At 54.0% G+C, this 15378-nt stretch overlaps 2 protein-coding genes across 3 annotated transcripts in view; one reads left to right on the top strand and one right to left on the bottom strand.

The window, feature by feature from the left end:
• The window catches only part of RAPGEF3 (Rap guanine nucleotide exchange factor 3), a 30867-nt gene extending 29520 nt beyond the window's left edge, over nt 1-1347 (bottom strand). Inside the window, exon 1 of one of the 2 annotated variants that reach the window (XM_045184110.3) lies at nt 1323-1347. The gene's annotated coding sequence lies outside the window, so the exon portion shown is untranslated. The remainder of the gene's footprint in view (nt 1-1322) is intronic. The other variant, XM_053921572.1, reaches the window with a different exon arrangement.
• A 5914-nt stretch (nt 1348-7261) lies between these two features.
• SLC48A1 (solute carrier family 48 member 1) lies at nt 7262-14602 on the top strand. The gene is made up of 3 exons (XM_024575497.4): nt 7262-7540; nt 12866-13033; nt 13593-14602. The coding sequence occupies exons 1-3, from the start codon at nt 7405-7407 to the stop codon at nt 13727-13729; spliced, it is 441 nt and encodes a 146-aa protein (XP_024431265.1). The 5' UTR covers nt 7262-7404; the 3' UTR covers nt 13730-14602.
• The last annotated feature ends 776 nt before the right edge of the window (nt 14603-15378 follow it).

Raw genomic sequence — 15378 nt, 5'->3', positions numbered from 1 at the left:
AGGGCAGACCCTCATCCTGCCCCTAAAGCCCACTTAGGAAGTGCTGGGGCCACAGAGGAAGCAAAACATTCAAAGACTTCCGGGCACCAGACCCACTGCCCATTTCCTCCCTCCAGAGAGGGCACTGTGACAGCCCAGGGGAAGCTGCAAAGATGGGGTCCAGAGAGGCAAGTGGAGAGAAATGGGGTGCAGACAGGGAAATGGAAGAGAGGAAAGTCTGCAGTTGTGAGGTGTCAGTTTTTCCCTCCCTGAGGAGAGGCAGCACCTGCTGCTCAGGTGTCAGATGTCCCAACCCAGGTCTCTGGGAAGTCCTTCCTGCTCTTGGCTGCCCCTCCTAGCAGAGGCCTGGAAAGGCCTGAATGCCCTTTTAATCTTCCCTGAGGCGTCAGTTCTCCCTGGGGGCTGGCCAGCGGCAGGCTCCTCAGGCCTTAGCTGAAGGTTCTTGCTCGGGCCCGGGGAGCTAGCCAAAGCAGTGGAGACCCCGGCCCGATTCTTCTTCCCTGAGAGGGCCACAGCTTGTGCCAGGGTTCCTCCTATTTCCCTGCCAAACACCCAGCACTCACCACCACTGAAATCGAATCATTATCCAATTATTATTAGTGATTCCTCCTCCAAGAAAGCATAAGTTCCCAGGGGGAAGGAATTGGCCCTTCTTGGCTCCAGGCTCACAACTTGCATAGTTGGTGCCTAGGACACAGAAGGCCCTCGAGAAAAGTTTCTTGAGTTAAATAGGCAAACCAATCTGCCCTCTTCTAGCCCAGGTCCTTTTCACCTCCCTCATGCCCCCACCCCCATCTGTCTTTCTTCCTGGTACCTTTCCACACAGTTCTTGACCAATCTCCATGCCTCACTGCCTCCATCCATCCTCCTCTTCCTCCTGGAAGCACCTCAGATGTGGCCACTTGGACCTCTCTAGCGTGTTACTGTTGGGTCCCATGCCCTGGACTGGGCGTAGGTGACAGCCTGAAATCCAGTCCCTTTACTTCACCCAGTGCTCTTGCAGCGGGGCCAGAGGAGGACCCATGTCCATTGGTTAAGCTCTGTGGTTAACTTTCTCATTCAATAAATCACATCCAAAATTCAAATGTAAATGACAAATATATACTAATCCCCGTGCCGGGCTTTGCCCTTTAGGGAGAGGTAGTGCCCTCCCCTCCCGCCCGCAGGTGTAGTATTCTCTCCCACCCCACTGCGCCAGGTGCAAGGCCATGGGAGCTTAATTACAGACTTTACCTCTCCCCTTCTCTCTCTCTCTCTCTCCCCCCACCCCTCACCCAACAACAACCTCACGGTGAAAGGGAAAAGAGAGTCGGAGTAGGTACCTTGACTGGGGCGCTGTGGTCAGGACGTAGAAGTCGCCAGAGAACACTAGGAGAGGCGGGCAGGCCTGGGCCCTGCGTGCTGCCTCCCAAATGCCACTGCAGCTGTGGTGACTCGAGTCTCCCCACCCCGCCCCACCCCGCCCCACTGTACTGCTTCTCACCCTGCCTCAGATACTCGTCAAGCCCCTGAGCACCCAGACCTGTTGCTTCCACTCAGCATCTTCTCACTTAGCATCTTCTCACTCAGCATCCTGCCCTCTGTGTGGACTTCCTGGCTGTCAGCGGGGAGGCAGAGGAAGTGGGTCTCAGCGAGAAGCCAGACACTGAGCAGTTTCACTCTAGCCCTGAAAAGTGAAGATGTCCCCTTTTAGGGTCAGAAGGCAGCCACAGCCCTGGGGGGCAGCACTGGGGAGCCAAGGCTGTGGAGAGCTCTGGATCTGAGCTCTCCATTCGGGATGCCTTCCTGAAGCCTGGGCAGCTGGGATGTTCATAATGGGGCCAGCTCCTCCCTGCAGGGAGCCACCTGCTCCTCCTCTCTAAAACAGTTATTTCTGCTCTGTGGTCTGTAAGCCTGACCTCAGGAGGATGAAGCTGCAGGAGGGGGGCCAAAGTGCGGTGGGGACAGGGGATCCACCTCTGTGTCAGGCACAGCCTTGGGCTGCCTTAACGGGAGCCCACAGACTTGAACTCCACAGGGCTGGGAGTGGACAAGGGGACCATGTAAGGTCTGGGGAGAATCCTGTGCAACTCACCACCTGACTTGATGCACAGGAGACTTTAGCTCAACTTTGAAAAGTGAGGTCTCAATTCAGAGGTTGGGGAAGGCTGCCCCCTAGAGCCACTATCAAATAATTCTTTATGGACAGCCAGCCCTGTTCTTGATTCATTGCACAAATATTCATTGAGTTCATTCTATACACCTGGCATTAGACTAGGTACTGGGAATGCAGAAGTGATCAAAGCATGACACTGGGTGACTAGCCATCATGCTTTGCCCTAGACTGACGGGCTTTCTAGGACACGGGACTTTTAGTGGTAAAACCAGGACAGCCATGGAAGTCAGTCCCTAACAGAGAAAGCCCCTGCCCTCATGGAAGTTATATTCTGATGGGGCGGCAGGGGCGTGGGTGGAACGGATGAACAAATGCATAAGACCATTTCACATAGTATAAGTGCTAGGGGAAATAAATCAGGGGAGGGGTCATACTTTACATTGAAACGGGGTTGCCTCTCTGAGGTAACACGTGAGCTGAGAACAGAGTGGTGAGTGACGGATCTAAGGAGTGCTCAGAGGAGAGCTTCCCAGGCACAAAGCATGAAGACTCTGAGGCAGGAACAAACAGGGCACATGTGAGGAGCGGAAAGGCCAGTGTGCCAGAGGTGAAATGAGCAAGGCTGACACCAGCTAGAGCTGCCGCAGCCCTGATCAGTTCGCCCTAATTGCCGTGGGAAGCTATGGGAGGGATCGCAGCAGGGGAGTACCATGCTCTGGTGGTTATTTTTAAAGACCACACCAGCTGCTGGGTGGAGAATGGATTGGAGGGGAAAGAATGAGCAGAGGAAGGCCAGTGAGGAGGCTGTGGCAGGGGGCCATGGACGTGATGGTGGTGGCTGGACTAGGGTGGTGGCAAGGGGATGGAAAGAAAGGACAGGGCGGACCAGACTGCACTTGCTAACGAATTGGATGTAGGGGGTGAAGCAAAGGGAGGACTCAGTGATGACGCCTGGGTTTGGAGCTGGAGCCAGAGAAAACAGACATGCCCCAGATGACATCCTGCTGGGTGGGGATTAAGGAGCAGAGAGGAGGAAACCCTGACAAATCTAATCAACTGGCATGCAGCTCAGTGGGGGCGACCTTGCCGTGGCGCTGTGGGGGAAGATGTGTGTGGAATGTGTCTGCTTGGGGGAATGAGGAAGAAATGTCTTCGGAGGCAAGACCCCTGGAGGTGGGAGTTAGGAATCTCTCTTAATATTGGCGGGGCCCAATTCAGAAGTGACTTCGGGGGGATTGGTAGTTCAGACAGATCAGCCATACAGGATGTGTTTACACGACCTGAAGTGGAATGAGGATAGTGTACTGGATAATAAGTTTACTTATAACAAACAATCCTGAAATGTCAGCAACGTAGCCCAACAAAGGTGCATCTCTCGCTCTTGTTACAGTCCGATGAGGGTCTGGGGGATGGAGGAGGTAATTCTGCTTCTCTCCTTCCTCCCTTCCTTCCTTCCTTCCTTCCTTCCTTCCTTCCTTCAACATCATTTATCACTGCTGTCTTCAACATGTGGCCTCTGAAGTCCTCACAGAAAGGAAGAGGGAATGGACGGTATCTGGGAGGTTTTTGTGGATCCAGGAGCCTGGTGGTGGCATTTGTTGCTTCTGTTTTGACTCCATTGCTCAGAACTTGATACCGTGACATCAATTTAGCTGCAAGGAATCTGGGAAGTGTTCAAAGTGCAGATTTAGAAGGTCATGTGCCAGAAGAAGAGCTGCTAATGGTGGTCATTAGCAGTCTCTGCTGCAGGCAGGGGATGCGGCTGTCTGTCCTGGGGGGCGGGGCGGGCAGTAGCACCTAATTTGGGATGGGATGGGAGTGTGCTCCCTAAAGTACCTTGGAAAAGAAGCTGAAGTGGGAGAAAGTATATAGGGTGGACACCCGTGGGCTCGTAGCTCCATAATCCTTCCATTCTCATCCATTCTCACGGCCTTCCTCCAGGAAAGATCTCAAGGAACTCACACCTTACCACTGAAATAGCCTTATGAATGCTTTCTCTGCTACAATTTTCTTTCCCTTCGAATCAAACCTGGGCACCACAGTCTAATTTTCCCAAGGCATGGCTACTCCTGCTCAGTAATAACAATAGTAACAATTTCAACAACAGCAATAAAAATTTGTTGAGTTACTGTGGTGAGTGTTTTAATGGCAGAAACTCAATATACTTAACCATTACAACAAGCCTGTGAGGAATCATCATCATTCTCATTATATAGATGGAGCAGCAAGGGCTCTGAGTGGTTCCTGTGCTAAATACAATAGCCACTAGCCCTGTGTGGTTATTTTAATTAAAATTAAAAACAATTAGCCCTGGCTGGTGTGGCTCAGTGGATTGAGCACAAGCCTGTGAACGAAAGGGTCACTCGTTCGATTCCCAGTCAGGGCACATACCTGGGTTGTGAGCCACGTCCCCAGTGGGGCCCACATGAGAGGCAACCACACACTGATGTTTCTCTCCCTGTTTCTCCTTCCCTTCCCTCTTCTCTAAAAATAAATAAAGAAAATCTTTTAAAAAATTAAAAACAATTAAAAATTCAGCTAGCCACACATCAAATACTCAATAACCACATGTGACCACTACCATTTTGGAGAGCGCAGATATAGACAAACTTTTTTCTTGGTAGAAAGTTCTATTGAATTAGGGGCTCAGGGTCACAGAGTAAGTGGTAACCCTATCTGATTGTGAAATCCTTCAACAGTTAAGAAAAAGTTCCCACAGTTAAGAAAAAGTTTCAGCATCTTCTTAACCTTCTTGTATAACCTGGGCCCAAGCTACTGTTACATAATTATTCCCTCCTTATTTTCTTGCCCAATCTCATGCTCCAGCACCAGTTTGCTCCCTACTCTCCAACAGTCCTAATATGTCCATTCATAAACTTTTTGCTCTCCTCCTCTCTGTCTGCCAAGCTAATTAATTCCTACCTGACCTTTAAGTTTCAAATAGCTAAGCATCTCCTGAATCAGCTCCCTTGCCTCCGGTCTCACTGCCTCAGCCCGAAGCACCTTTCAGACCCCCTCATCATCTGCTGCCACAGCAGCTGTTCTGCAGCTACCAATCATACCTGTGGACATTTACTGAGCACCTACTATGTGCTGGGCACTCTTCTAAGCATCATGCTTTCATCACACTTGAAGTAGATATCACTGCTGCCCCCACTTTACAGGTGGGGTAACGTGAAGGACTTGTCTCTCTGCTTTCTAGTCTTTCATTGCCACTTTGCCCTCACACTATTACCCTGCTCACATTTCTAGAACACAGGACTGCTACTTCCTTCCCTCCCCTGGCTCCACAGGGAGGGGCAGCCTTCTTAGCCGACTCCTCAAAGCCCTCTATATTCAGAACATGTCTAACTTCAAAACCCACCGCTCCACCCACAGACCACAAACTATTTACAAATTCCCAACCTGACATGTTATTTCTTGCCTCTGTGCTGTCTGTGCACATGGCGTTCCCACTGCCTGCAGTGTTATCCCAGCTGGCCGGCTCTGAAGCCGCCCATGGCAGGGTGCTCTGCACCTTTGGGCTTGCTCCCACTTCTGAATGGCCAGCGCTAATGCTCGCCATCAGTGGCTCCCAGGGAAGGGCTGGGTTCTGACTCACCACATTAAAATCACTTCTATATATACATGTACTGATTAAAAATATATATACTTCCAAGATTCAAATGTCATGGGCTAGGAGTGGAGTCTGGGCTCTTTTCTTTTTTAACAGGCTCCCAGACCATTCTGAAACGAGGCAAATGGGGTTTGTTTACACTGGTCTACATCACTCCTTTGGCAGTGAATTCATCATGCCCTGCCTAGACTTCATGCACAGGACTGTTATTTCATGCTTACCTTAATTCACTCGCATTCATTTATTCAAAAAACGTTTATTAAGTGACTATTATGTGCCCGGCACTCATCAGGGTGTTGGTGTGGATGAAAGTGGCACAGTCCCAGCCTGTGGAGTCTAATTCCAGAAGGCTGTAATAGGCAGAAAAATGCCCCCCCCCACCCCCTTCCGCCCCAGATGTCCGCATCCTGGTCCCCAGAACTTGTGAACATATTACTTTACGTGGCAAAAGAGATTTTGCTGATGTGATTAGGTTAAGGATTTTGACATGGGAAATTATTTTGGATTATCCAGATTCTTAATCACCAGGGTCCTTACAAGGGACAAGAGGGAGGGAGCAGAGCCAGTGAGGGAGGAGATGTGACCCCAGAAGCAGAGGTCAAAGCAATGTGGTGTGTCAGCTCTAAAGATGAAGGAATGTGGTTGGCTCCAGAAGGTGGAAAAGCAAGGAAGTGGCTTTTCCCCTGGCGCCTCCAGGAGGTCAGTCCTGCCGTCCTTTTCGTATTAGCCCAGTGAGGCCCACTTTTGCATCTACAGAACCACGAGATCAGCAGTGTGAGCTAGTGTGAGCCATTAAATTCGTGATAATTTGTCATAGCTGTAAAAAGAACGAATGCAAGGGATACTGGCAACTTATTCTGTGCAGGGAGGTATGTGGTGGGCCTCCACAGCTAGATTCCAAGTGTTTTGAGAACTCAGGGTCAGATGGGGTTTTCCCTCCCAGCTCCAGGCAGGAAGCTGGACCTACACTGGGAGCTCAATATATCCCTGCAATAGTTTCCCCTCTCTAGAATCATCGATTCTGAGGGTGGAGGTGATGTGCGGTAGGGGTTTGGGATGGAGGGGGGATGAGGCTTGTGGAAATGAAAGGAAAGGGGAGCTGTCAGTGAGGGTCAGGTATTTCAGGTTAGAAGTGATGGTGGCAGGGATTCCCAAACTTCAGTGTGAGGTACCTTCTGAGGATGCTTAAAGAAAGTCTGGGAGGGGACCTGGCTGATAGGGGCAGGGTGGAAGGAGGAATCATACTCATTGGTACTTTCACTTTTCTTATGTTTTGATTTTTAACGAGAAATTTAAATCTCAAATTTTAAAAGAGAATGTGTCTCCTATTCAGAGATTAAAATTTAAAAGCAGCCACCACAGCTGGCTTCTATAAACATGTATTGCCGCGCCCCTCCGATGTCCAGATATTCTGATATGGTAGGGCTCAGGATAAGCCCGGGATCTACCTTGTTAGCAGGTATCGCCCTGCGGATCAGACAGCCCGGCGACCTCGCGGTGCCAACTCCGGGCGCACGGTCTGAGGCTCCGGGCGCGGGCGGCCTCCGGCCGAGGAGGGCGCTGTGCCGGCGGCGCGGGGGGCGGGCAGGGGCGGAGCACCGGGCGGCCCGCGGCTCCCGGCTTCGGCTCCGGATCCCGGCCCTGCACCTGTGACTCTCCGCTGCGCTCGCCCTCAGGCCCGGCGCCCGCAACCATGGCCCCGTCTCGCCTGCAGCTCGGCCTCCGCGCCGCCTACTCCGGCCTCAGCTCCGTGGCCGGCTTCTCTATCTTCCTCGTCTGGACGGTGGTCTATAGCCAGCCGGGGACAGCGGCTATGGGCGGACTCGCAGGTACCCCGACGCGTGGGGAGCTGGGGGCCCAGCTGGGGGGCTCAGGAAAGCGCTCTGCTCCCGAGGCTCCTGGCGGGCGGCTCTTCCCCGGGGAGCGGGTGGGGTGTTTACCCAAAAACATCCGTCGGCGGCGCGGGCCTCTCGTGGCCTGAGCATTCTCCGGGTGCCACTGGCACCCGATGCACCCCGAGCTCTGGTGCGACCCCGGGTGCCGACTCCGGCCTCTGAGGTTTGCACACGCCACGCCTGCGGGGTCGCAGCCGCCCGCTGCCCTATGACAGCCTCTTCCCTGCGCTAAGTGTGAAAAACCCCAAGCACGCACACACCTGTTCTGGAGGGTCCCGCCCCTCAAGTGCCTCTTCCTTGGGGGCTGGGCGAGGGCAGAGGAGGGGTAAGTGGAAGGGAGGGCTGAGGGTGCCTGGGGAAGCCCACCCGCCTCCTTCTAGTGTGGACCGCACCCCAGCAGAATCCTCAGTGGAGACCTGGGGGAGCGCGCTAGGGATCTGATGGAAACTGGACATTTTGTTTCCACCACATTGGTGTCTCTTTGCCACTCTTGTGCTGTGGCTCCTCTACCAATCTGCTAAACAAGCCCGCCTGCCACCCCCCGCCCCGCACCTGGACGCCCTTCTGTGCCTCAAGGAGGGAAGAAGGGGAGGCAAGGACCAGAGTGAGAACAGCAGCGCGCAGGTGGAAGCCGGGTGCTCACCAATGATCTGTACTCGCTGTGCACCGTCTGGACATTTCATTAACCTCTGTGTTGTAGAACTGGTGTTAAGATGAAACGTACTCTTTCTGCTTGCTAACTTTTTTTTTTAATGCTTTCTATGTGTCAGGCACTGTGTTAAGCAACCTGTTTCCATCCTCTCATTTAATCCTTACTTTAGTCCTATGAAGTCGACGTTATTATTGTACCCAAGTTATAGATAAGGCTTAAACTGAGGCTTAGAGTAAATGCATAGCTTGCCGGGTTACACAGCTCCATGAAATAGTATGTGTGGGAAACGCACTTTGGGGAAAAAAATACTTGTCAGGATAATGCTTTTACATGTGATGATCGTATTCCATTACTAAAATCCTCTGCCCCACCAGCCCCAGATGGACTAATGACATTTACTCATTGCCCCTGAGCAGCTCACTGAGAGCCATCCCTGGGAGGAGAAGGAATGAGGGGTCAGTGTTGAGCGTTCTGCCTTATAAGGGGGCATACATAGCCACAGCCTAAGCAGTGCCAAGCGGAGCACCAGGGAGTCACCAAGGAAGGGGGAGAGGGTGCCCTGGCCGGGCTGCTCTTGCGCCTGCCTGGATGTCCTCTCTGGGGGCAGCCAGGCCCCCTCTGCTCACCGATCTACATACCCCTGACCGCTCTCCCCGACCACCCCTGCACCTTCACCATCTACCCTGTTTCTCCTGGTTCTCTTCTCCTTCCAGTTTTTTCCTGTTTCTTATCTGCTCTGCTGCTGTCCCCTAGGAAAGGAGGTGTCTTCAGGCCAGGCCCTGTGTGGTACTGATAAGGCCTGAGATGAGGGGCTGGTTGGGGCGGGGTGGGAGGGGTGTCCCTGGGATCAGAGTCTGGCCTGGCGCAGTGAGCCCCAGCTGTCTGTGTGGCCTTGGGCTCCTCCATTCCTCCTGGGCCTCAGTTTCCTTATCTCCAGGGAGTAGGAGGAGATGCCAGTGAAGGAAATGATCTCAGAGACCTCCTCCCCAGCCCCCCTTTAGGTCTGAAATGTTGCAGTTTTGTGTCCTCTCTCATTCAGGTCACAGCTGCCTGTTGGAGGGCCATGAAATAGCCCTCTGGCTTGTGCTCCAGGGAGTCTGGGGGTTTTCCTCTGACCCAAGTTCTGCCCTCTCCCTCACTGCCTCTGAGGCAGGCCAGCTGTGGAGCTGCCTGCAGGGAGAGGCACTAGGGCAGCAACCAGCAGGAGCAAGGTCCTGGGGCCTCCCTGACAGTCTGGTCTTGGATGGCCAGGAGGTGGCCATGAAGAGCCCAAGCTGCCTGGTGGTGCTCATGCAGCTAGAGCCGGTGCCGGTGGTGGTGGTGTGGTGGGGCGAGGGAGGGCCTGGGCTACGCACGTGCCCTCTCCACCCTGAGTGGACTCTGAGAGTCTGTAGCCAGTCAGACTTCTTCCTCTTTTGGGGGTGAAACATCAGCGGATTTACTGACTTGCAAGCACCCACTTCTGACTTGGCATTTTTTAGCTCAGAAACTGCTGAGTCACCAGAAGGCAGCCCTAGTGTGTTCCTTGTCCCTGAGTACCAGACAGTAGCCGATGGGGGTGCTGGCTTCTGGGTCAGGGTGAGCCTGGAGCCCCTGGGTAGAATGTTCACAGGTAGAGTCCTGCTCTCGCCCATCCTAGTGGTGTCTGGGAAGAAGAGGCTTGGAGGAAAGGCAGTTGCAGAAGAAATAGTTTTGCTGTGGGAACCCTGGGGAAACACACAGTTTTGATCTACGTCTAGCAGACAAGGGAAGAGACAAAGAATAGAAAAGCCACCCCAGGAGTCTAAATGGCCCTGGGTTCTTCCCACAGGAGCCGAGCCTTGAGCTAGTGGACACCTGGGGCTCTGGCCCTCGCTTTCCTCCAGGGCAGGGGTGGGGGGAGGGGTGTAAGGACATAGCAGGGCCCAGGCCCAGGGTCCTGCTTGTCTGCATTTCCCTCTGAGGTCCCTTGGAAACCTCCTGTCTCCTCACCTCCAACTGAGCTGCTGGGGACAATTTCACTTGCCCTTGGCCTGTTTAGGAGCCCAGAGTGGAGCAGCTGGGTGGAGTGAGGGATGGGGTCTGGCATGGACATGCAGGGCGGTGGGCCTGGGAACCTGTCCATTCTGTCCTGAATTGCAGACCAGGCGTCCTGGTGCCCACAGTGTCCTAGGGAAGGGCGCAGGGCTGAGGGACAGTTAGTTGTCTCCTGTTTCAGGTGACCACTGAGCACCTTTGGATGGAGTTGGTGGGGAGGCCTCTCTTCCCTGGAAAGTGGTGAGAGCCAGGGTGGGTGAGAATGGGCCTGGCTCCAGATTTGGCTTGTGTTTCTCTGAGGTGAGGCCTATGTGCAGGTGAACCTTTTTGGTATGTGAGGGTGGGTGTTGGGGGGACACTGCTGAAGCGTGGCCAGTGGACTAAGAGAGGCATTTCCATAGGCCCCTATTTCAGCATTTCCTACCCCAGAAATTGCTGAGTCACAGAGGAATTGCTCTGACCTCTTTTTCCCCTGAGCTAGCTTCTAGAATCTCTGAGTGGCAAAGGATCTTAGAGCTCAGCTACTCCAGACCCCCCATGGCTTATTAAGGAGACTGGGTAAGTGGAGCTGTCCCAGACAGGTGCCTAGCTGACTGTTCCTCAAAGGCACTCAGTGACAATGTCTCCTTCTTAGGGCCCCTTAGGAAATCAGATGGCTCCCCCAGATGAACACTTTAGGTGCATGGGTAGCGATAGGGAAAGACTCTGGGAAGGGCGGCTAGCCCACACTCCAGATCCCACCAGGGAAGATGTAGTCAAAATCTGTGCGGTGGCCACCCTGTCCACCTCTGGCCCACTCCCACTTTCGGCCTGGGCCGGAATGGAGGGAGGTTTGTCTGGGCTCATCCTGATCTCAGGGGTAGAGGGACCCGTGTTCCAGGCCCTCAATCCCTGAGGGAGGCTAGGGTGGACAGGGGCAGAGCTGGGCGAGTGTGGGTGAAACGGGGTGGGAGGGAAGCTGCAGGGGTTGGCGGGGCTGCACCCTCACTGGGCTGGAACCCTGCGTCACCAAGTTTCCATGCTGGCGGGACCCTTGGACTTGCCCATGTTTAGATTTGAAACAGTAAGGCTCTGAGAGGTCACGAGCGGCACACCAGTGCCAGGCCCCAGGCTTCCCAGCTCGCAGTCTCGTGGTTTGTATCCCTTGCCAGGCTGCCTGAATTGTGACAACATCTCAGCTGGTGACCAGAGCATAGTTCTGTGATGATGCTCCCCTCTGCCTTTTGTTTTCCCTAACTTAAAAAAAAATATATGAAATATTTTAGGCATGTGAGAAAGGATGGATGATTTAACAAACTCCCTTACACTCCCCACCCAGCCTAAGAAATAAAACATCATAGGTTCAAAGCACTGGTCATACCCCCATCTCTCTATCAACTTCCCTTTCTTCTCTTCCTTGCCACAGATAACAAACCACTTTCTCCGACCAGACGCCCATCCTTCCTGTGCACGTGTGTGCAGGTCTCCTGACTCCCCGGACCCCCATCTGTGTGGCCCTCAGCCACCAGGCTGGCAGCTGGCCCCGCCTCTTTCCTCACTCCTTTCTTACAGGGACCCCGCAGGCCTGTTCCAGACCCTTGCCAATGGGATTGATATTTGTTCCACTCTTTGGGCTGTGTGGCAGGCACAGCCTGGCACAGAGGGCACTCATTGTATCGGCTGAGCAGCAGCTGGCCTTGTAGGGGAAGCGCCCAGCCAGGCGCAGAGGGTGGGCCCAGGAAAGGCTGGGGATGTCTGGCCTCCCCTTCTCAGCAAACTGGAGGGAGCCACATGGAGCACGGCCATGAGCAGGAAGGTCTTGAAGCTTTGAGGTTGTGGCCCCCGGGGCCAGGTGGAGGGGCATCAGAGTGGGAGGACTGCTTCCCACGTGTGTGGCCCTCAGGGTAGATAGAGGGAAGGCCTTAGAAGTGAAGGCTGGATTGCAGTGGTCCTCAAACTGTACGATTTCAGGACCTCTTTACACTCTTGAAAAGTAGTGAAACCAAGAAAATTTTGTTTGTATGGGTTATATCTGTCAATATGTGCCATGTTAGAAATTAAAGCTCAGAACATTTTTAAGCATTCAAAAGTAATATTAAAAATAACATTGATGCCCTGACTGGTGTGACTCAGTGGATTGAGTGCCAGCCTGAGAACCAAAGGGTCACTGATTTGGTTCCCAGTCAGGGCACATGCCCGGGTTGCTGTCCAGGTCCCAGGATAGGGCACACGAGAGGCAACCTCACATTGATGTTTCTCTCTCTCTCTCTCTTTCTCCCTTCCCCTCTCTCTAAAAATAAAATCTTTTTCAAAAGTAACATTGCATTAACACAAGTAACACTGTGTAGGTGTAAATAATCTTGTTTTCCCAAACAAAAAGTTAGGGAGGATGGCATGGTTTTCCGTTTCTGCCAGGCTCTGCAACGTGTGACAATAAAAGGCAGGTTCTCTTACCTGCTTTTGCATCAGGTCCTAGTGAGAGAATGAGACTGGAAAGACCAACACTGTCTTGGCATTTTTATGCAAATAGGTCTGGGGGTCCCCGGGGTCCCTGGCTGGAGGCAGGGAGAGGGGAACTGCTGTGTGCCCCCCTGACCACGTCTGCCCTGCAGGTGTGCTGGCGCTGTGGGTCCTGGTCACACACGTGATGTACATGCAGGATTACTGGAGGACCTGGCTCAAGGGGCTGCGTGGCTTTTTCTTCGTGGGCGTCCTCTTCTCGGCTGTCTCCATTGCCACCTTCTGCACCTTCCTTGTGCTGGCCATCACCGGACACCAGAGTGAGGGCCGGTTCTGGAGGGGAGGGTGTGGGAGGGCCAGTGTGGGGCTCAGGAGGAACCAGGACTCTGGTCCAGTTCCACAGCTCACATCCAAGGACTGGGCACATCACGTAACCACCTGTGCCTGGGTTTTCTCACTGTTAAAGTGGGTTGAATAAGTGTACCCATCCCCTGGGGTTGGAAGCGTTCAAAGAAAGGTTTGAAAAGTGCTGAGCACAATGCACCTGCAGGGTAATTGCTGCACGATGTAGTGGGGTGGGAGTGCCCCCTGCTGGCTGCAACCAGCAAGGAGCCAAAGGCCTGTGTCCCCGCCCCTAGGGAATCTGATTCTAAAGCCGGTTGGAAGTGGCCTAGGTTAAAGTGACCAAAGCAGCGTGGTAGATGATACACACCTGTGATTGGCACTGCCTGCAAACCCTGAAGTGTGGCACTCAGTGTCTCTGTAGGATTGGTTCAGCCTCTACTGGAGGTTGGAGAGGAGTGACCCCGGGCTTGTGGGATCGGGCTAGGGAAGAGGGCAAGGCCTCTGGAATCACAGTCCCACTCCTCTCCCCTGCAGGCCTCACAGACCCCAACAGCTACTACCTGTCCTGCGTCTGGAGCTTCATTGCCTTCAAGTGGGCCTTCCTGCTCAGCCTGTACGCTCACCGCTACCGGGCTGACTTTGCCGACATCAGCATCCTCAGCGACTTCTGACCCAGTGGGTGAGGTCTCTGCACCCTGGGGTCCTCAGGACCTGGACTCAGCTTCTGAGACATTGGGCACTGCCCCACCCCTGGGGGACCCCAGAACCGTGGCAGAAAATACACAGCAGGAAGACTCTGGTCTCCCAGGAAGCTGTCCCGTCTACTTTGGGGGAGACCTGGGCACGGTAGAAAGGGGTCCTGCCATGTTGCTCCTCATTGGCCTGTTTCAAGGGAAGCTTTTCTAAATGGATCTATTTTCTTAGTACTCGGTGAGGACTCTATGTAAGCGTGACCGGGGTACCAGTGAAGGAGCACAGAGGCCTTGACCTATGCCTGGGGGCACGGGGCAGGTGGTTTGTTCCCTGATGCTCTAGGAATTCTCCCTCAGGCTGGGGTGGGCGCCTGGGAAGGTCAGGTCAAGAAAGGGTTGGGTCTCCAGTAGAGACCTCAAACCCAACCCCAGCATCCCATCCTCTTGTTCCCCCAAGGGTCTTGGGCACGTGAGCAAAGATTCGGTGTCCCTGCTCCACCCAGAGCTGACCTCCCGTGAGTGTTGCTAGGTTCAGCCATCTTCTCCACCATCCAAGGCCTCCCTCTCACACGCACCACACACACACCTCAGAACAGGACTCCCCAGTAAGGCCTGACTAAGGGTCTCGGGGAAGGTGCTTCTGCCCCCAGAAGGGCTTCAGGAGGGGGCAGCATGATGTAGGCTGAACAGACCCCTCAGACCTGTGCCTACGCACCTCCAGCCCTGCACTCTCACTCCCCCCTCATGCCTGCCCCTGGCCACACCCAGGTCACCCAGAACAGCCCCAGCCATGAGTCCCCCCCCTCCAACTCCTGCCCCTTACCTAGGGTTTCTATCTTTTTTCCTCTCCCTTCTGAAGGGCAAAACCTGCTCTGCCCACACACTAGCCCAAGGGCTCACCTGACTCAGCGGGAAGGGACTACTGTTATATGTCTTTCTATATTAGACTGCCATTTTGCACGGTCTACCCCTTTCCCACCTGTGTCCACCCCCTCAGCTCTTTGCCTTATCTGTGTCACTGTCACTTTAGCGGAAATACAGCGACCATTTGTATCAGACAGCCTCTAGTTGTTTCTTGGGGCGGGGACTGTGAGAGCAGTGGGCAGGAAGGCTGGTGGTGCTGAGGGTCTCATCATCTCAAGACGCCACTTCCTTAGCTCACATTGTGCCCTGGAGGGCAGGTGAGGGTGGACGTCTCAGGGGCTGGAGACCGTCTCCCTCTGGTCCCCTCGGCATCTGGGAACCTGCCAGCTGGGCTCTCCTCCTCTGGCTCTCAGCACGGCCTCGGCCAGAGCGAAGATGCTCACAGGCACAGCCTTGGCCATCCCATGGGATTTAGTGTCTGTCACCCCAGAGACCAGGACAGATGGGAAGGGGATAAACCCACTTGCCTTCATCCTCTCCCAGGCTGTGAGGGCCTGGGGCCAGGGCTGAGGTGCGGAGGCTCTGCTCCCACCCAGACCCATGAAGACAGGCGCAGGCAGCCCTGGCCCTGTCGTCCCCACTTGCACCGGGCAAGCTTGCCTGGGCCTGCCGCCTCCCCAGCTCTCTCTCCATGGCTCAGTACACTCTTAAGAAGTCATGGTACTTTACAGCAGAAACCAAAAACAGTGTCTATTTCCAGGGCC

The sequence above is a fragment of the Desmodus rotundus genome, chromosome 3 (assembly GCF_022682495.2).
Source record: "Desmodus rotundus isolate HL8 chromosome 3, HLdesRot8A.1, whole genome shotgun sequence".
NCBI lineage: Eukaryota > Metazoa > Chordata > Mammalia > Chiroptera > Phyllostomidae > Desmodus > Desmodus rotundus.
This window is presented reverse-complemented; position numbering and strand designations above follow the sequence as displayed.

What these genes read in the sequence shown, in the direction of transcription:
- SLC48A1 (XM_024575497.4), top strand. Translation starts at nt 7,405, where the DNA reads ATGGCCCCGTCTCGCCTGCAGCTCGGCCTCCGCGCCGCCTACTCCGGC. An exon ending in GGCTATGGGCGGACTCGCAG is followed by an intron (nt 7,541 to 12,865) that starts GTACCCCGACGC and finishes TCTGCCCTGCAG; the next exon opens with GTGTGCTGGCGCTGTGGGTC. An exon ending in GGCCATCACCGGACACCAGA is followed by an intron (nt 13,034 to 13,592) that starts GTGAGGGCCGGT and finishes TCTCCCCTGCAG; the next exon opens with GCCTCACAGACCCCAACAGC.